The 4,520-nt window shown below is 39.8% G+C and overlaps 1 protein-coding gene across 1 annotated transcript; it reads right to left on the bottom strand.

The window, feature by feature from the left end:
* Positions 1-2,420: 2,420 nt before the first annotated feature.
* LOC125292253 (GTPase IMAP family member 4-like) lies at positions 2,421-3,782 on the bottom strand. The gene is made up of 2 exons (XM_048239466.1): positions 3,087-3,782; positions 2,421-2,585 (listed from the first exon to the last, which is right to left on the bottom strand). The coding sequence occupies exons 1-2, from the start codon at positions 3,780-3,782 to the stop codon at positions 2,421-2,423; spliced, it is 861 nt and encodes a 286-aa protein (XP_048095423.1).
* Positions 3,783-4,520: the final 738 nt, after the last annotated feature.

The following is a 4,520-nucleotide window of genomic DNA, read 5'->3' as shown; positions in this document are numbered from 1 at the left end:
GATTGAGATCATGATCACTGCAGTAGATGGACTGGCACAATGACCTGTAGAGCATACACATGGTGCCGTTTTGGAACTGCCATGGACATATGCTTCCTATCCTGAACTACGCACTGAATTTGACAGTATACTGATTGATAAGAGCACCTATACATTCACCATAGTTTATTGTGGTGTGTCTCATCTGAATGTAACAGAAGCAGAAGGCTAACTTCAATACAGATGGTTAAGTACAAGGCTGATATTTTTGGACATCTGAACAAAAATGAGGTGAAAATAATCAGTTAAATCAGCATTTATCTCTCTTTTGTTTTGGGGCATACTGTGGGATGTTTTACCTGCAATATCAGCACAATATTGCATATTGTGTATAATACTTTGGGTGACAACATATCCAGCTTGGATGCAGTTCAAATGGTGGATCTTGTACCCATGAAGCCTTCCGTGCCCCTCCAGTTGATCAATGAGTACCGGTACAGTCCCAGGTGTTTTAAAATCCTCGTAAGTGTGTGCATTCTTATAACAATGTCATCCACCGTGTTCAACTGGTGAATCTTACCATGTCTTAAACCGAGTTTAAAATAGAATGTGATTGACTCGTGTAAAGGAGCCATAGTACCAGCCTATTCTTGCCTCTGAATATGTGAATGATAAAATATCATAGCCTATCTTGAAATAACATGATAATTTCATGTTATAACGTGAAAATATCATTATCTTGAAATAACGTGATAATTTCATGTAATAATGTGATAAATATCTTGTAAAAACATGAAAATATCATATCTTGAAATAACATGGTATTTTCATGTTATAACGGGATAATTTCATGTATTAACTTGATACATAGCTTGTTAAAACGTGAAAAAGAAACTTAACATAATTCACATAATACTGAGCCTTTTGTTTTAGTGTGGGAGCAATACGCTCACGCACACTTTGACAGAGTACTGTAACAAGGATTTTCTATTTTCTTTTTTCTATATTAAGTGTAATAATATGTACACATAATTCAATTATGTATGTATAAATTACACTGTACATCAAGCATTCTTGATGGAATTAACAGAGTTGACAAACACAATGGAATGGATAATATATATATGTATATATATATATATATATATATATATATATAAATATAAATAGATAGTTAAACTTAATAGAATTTTTGAAGAAGATGAATATATGAATCAGTAGTCAAAACAGATAGTTAATGAGTCATTTATTTCAATGTTTCAATACATGTAAATATACATGTAATTGGTGAAAGTTTGTCAAAATATATAACATTCGGTTTAAGGTGAGACACTACAGGTGAATAGGGTAACATTTTTAACAAGCAGATGACGCACTATGCACTAAGAAGCACTATGAAACTTTCCCCAGTTGATTACTTACATTAATATGAGAAAAAAATGGATTAAAAGTTTTCTGTAATTTAATTTTTACATATGCAAATTAGGCATTATCTAGTTAAATATGTGCTAATTTGCATACATTTTAAAACACAAAAGCTGAGCATTGGCTTCAGCCAGGTATGTTTTAATTGTGTTCAGATATTAGATGGGGGAAAAATTACAGAGGGATTTATGGATATCTACTTTTGTTATCCTGTACATCAGAATATGCTGTCAATAGCATTAAAAAATCGAGTTTTGCCATGTTTTTAGGCATAAAATGTCATGTAAGTCAGGCTAGGAATAATATATCAACAAACCCCTCTGTAAAAATCCTCTAAATATACTGGTAGTTAGGCATATGTCTAGAAAGTTTGGTGTATGTAAGTACTTCTGAAGTGGAGTTTTTGTGCTCAGAGTGGGAGAGGAAACTCATTTTGAGAAAACAGCCTTGAAAGACAGCCAATGAGATTCTGTTCTCAGCCTAGACTTGCTTTTGAACTTTTGTGATTGGTTGCTGATACAAAGGAAGTGTCCATATATGGATCACATAGCGTGATACAGGAAAGCTTTCCAATGGTACTACACATGATATGTTTTGGATCACGTTCAGTGCATGCAAGGTTAGAATGCTAACTTTTGCTGAATTTAGGAGAAATATACAGTCGCGAGTAGACACAATATAATGAAATAAACACCTAAATGTGTAAATCAGACTTTTTGGTTGTAGCAGTGTGATAGAATACATGTTTACCGTTTGCCGCCATCTTGAATTTAGTCACAATAAGTCGAGTGACGAGTACGAATGTAAAGATATGATAAGGGATCAGATCCAAAAAATAATTCCGTAGAAATGCATGGATTCCAGTTGCTGCTACTGGAAGCAACTGGAATCCATGCATTTCCACAGAATTATTTTTGGAGATGAGCTATGAGACAAAAGTTCACACTCGGTATCATGTTTCAACACACTTTAGGTCAATATCACACAGAACTTCTCCTTTAATGTTTCATTTGAAATCATGTTGTGCTGATGCCTGATTCCTTCAGTTTCAGTCTCATCCTCTCGATCTCTCTGTCTTTCTCATACAGCATGTCCTCCATCCTCCCGTTCTCTCTCTCTAGCTCTCGTTGTTCTAGCAGGAGCTTCTCTAGCTCTGTACTTTTCTCTCCAACACCTCTACTCTGTTTCAGATCATTAATAATCATTCCTTTCACTCTGATATCCTGATGTAGATTTTCAATTTCTCTGCCCTTCTGCCTGATGAAGTCCTTTTTTAAAATGTTAAATTCTTCCTGTACTTCAGGCAGAATGACCTTCATGAGGATTCTCTGTGCTTCATCCCTGGCATCTCTCTCATACCTCTCTGTCATCTCCTCCATCTCCTCTATGTGTTTCTTCTCTATCTCACTCTTCTGTCTCTCAAACTCATCTTTTAGTCTCTCTTTCTCCATCTCTGCCACTCTCATTTTCTCCCTCTCCTCCTCCAGCTGCCTCTCCAGCTCTTTCCTCTTCTCCTCCTCCTTTTCCTTCCTCAGTTCTTTCTCCAGCTGTGTTATTCTTCCCTCTAGTTCACTGATCTTTAACTCTTTTTCTTGTATTTCTCCCTTCATCTTGTTTAAAGATCTTTCCATTTCCTTCTCATGTTCACTCTTCATCTCTTTCTCCTTTCTCTCCATCAGTACCCTCCATTCCTTCTCTATCCTTCTCTCTATGTCTGTGCGCTGTCTCTCTGCGTCCTCATAGGTCTCACTGCTGTAGAATTTCTTTCTGTTTCCGGACACCATCTTGTCTATCTTCTCTAGCAGCTGTGTGATCTCAGTGTCATCAGGCCTGTCCTTTATGTTGAGTAGGTGATACCTGTTCTCACATTTCTCTACCAGCTGTCGGAGCTCCTTGCTCCCTGTCTGGAGCAACTCCTCCACTCTCTTCTCGCTCAGTCTCCCAGTATGGGTGAAGAGGATCAGTGTGTGTCCCCAACAGCCCTCCCGAAAAATGTCCTCCATTTTCTTCCGCATCCTCTTCTCCTCCCCTTCAGATGGCTTCATTGGCATCACCAGGAGGAAGGCGTGAGGTCCTGGGGCGGACAGACGGACACAACGCCCCACGTCCTGTCTCATGTCCTTCTCAGAGAGTCCACTGCAGAACCAGTCTGGAGTGTCCACCACGGTCACCCGCCTCCCAGCCACCTCCTCCTGTCTCTTCTCACTGTGCTGGGTCTCTGTGGATGTGTCTGTGCCCAGGATGAGGTCTCCTGCTGCCCTCTTCCCAGATGTGCTCCCTCCCAGCAGCACCAGCCTCAGCTCAGACACAGCAGCAGACACTGGAAGGGCTGGGCCAGGACTCTCTCTTCTAACTGTAAACACATCACAGTAAGCCATCACATAGTTACATCATACAGTCACAGTTAAGTCATTGCGCAGACAGTGTGATCATAACCAGTGATGCCAGTAACGCATTACTTTTCGGTAACCAGTAATCTAATGCGCTACTATTTCCAAACCAGTAATCAGTTTAAAGGTACTTCTACTACAGATTCAAGTCACTGTCCGTTACTATTTTTGTCATTTTCCTTAGTAACAAGATATATTCTTTGCTTTCTTCTTGTCTCTGGGATTAATGTCATGTATGCTCAAGTTTTCAGCATGAGGACAACTCACGTGTAATACCACGCAGCAACACAAGCGTAAACAACAATGGAGGGAGGAGAGAGATGCGCATTTTAGCTATACAGTCACTATTTTGAGTTTGTGTCAGCTAAACATGACAACATTAAGGTACGTTGTACACTCTGTGCTGGCGACAAAGTGCTGTCTAGCTAGACACCCCAAGTCTCCTGAAGTTCTGGGAGTCTCCCGTATATTGATAGCAGCTTCCTGATGCCCGCAAATTAGATAAAATCTCCCGGAATCTAGAGCGAACGAGAGCGAGCAAGCCAGACCGAGACTTCAAATTGTGTGCATATGAGTTTAGCGCGCACACGATGGAGAGGGAGAGAGTGAGGGGTGGTGCGTGTGTGCCTGAAGCACATCCAAGACAGAGAGCACCCTGGCCTGTTTTGCTAAATCAACCAATCAGTTTTCAGTGTAGGTGGGATTGCATTTTCACATCTTTCTACA

This window comes from Alosa alosa, chromosome 3 (genome assembly GCF_017589495.1).
Source record: "Alosa alosa isolate M-15738 ecotype Scorff River chromosome 3, AALO_Geno_1.1, whole genome shotgun sequence".
Lineage (NCBI taxonomy): Eukaryota > Metazoa > Chordata > Actinopteri > Clupeiformes > Clupeidae > Alosa > Alosa alosa.
The sequence above is the reverse complement of the archived record's forward strand: the minus strand, read 5'-3'. Positions and strand labels throughout refer to the sequence as shown.

Coding starts and splice junctions, on each gene's coding strand:
- LOC125292253 (XM_048239466.1), bottom strand. CDS start 3,782: ATGGCTTACTGTGATGTGTTTACAGTTAGAAGAGAGAGTCCTGGCCCA. Junction 2,586..3,086: donor GGATAGAGAAGGAATGGAGG/GTACTGATGGAG, acceptor GATCTGAAACAG/AGTAGAGGTGTTGGAGAGAA.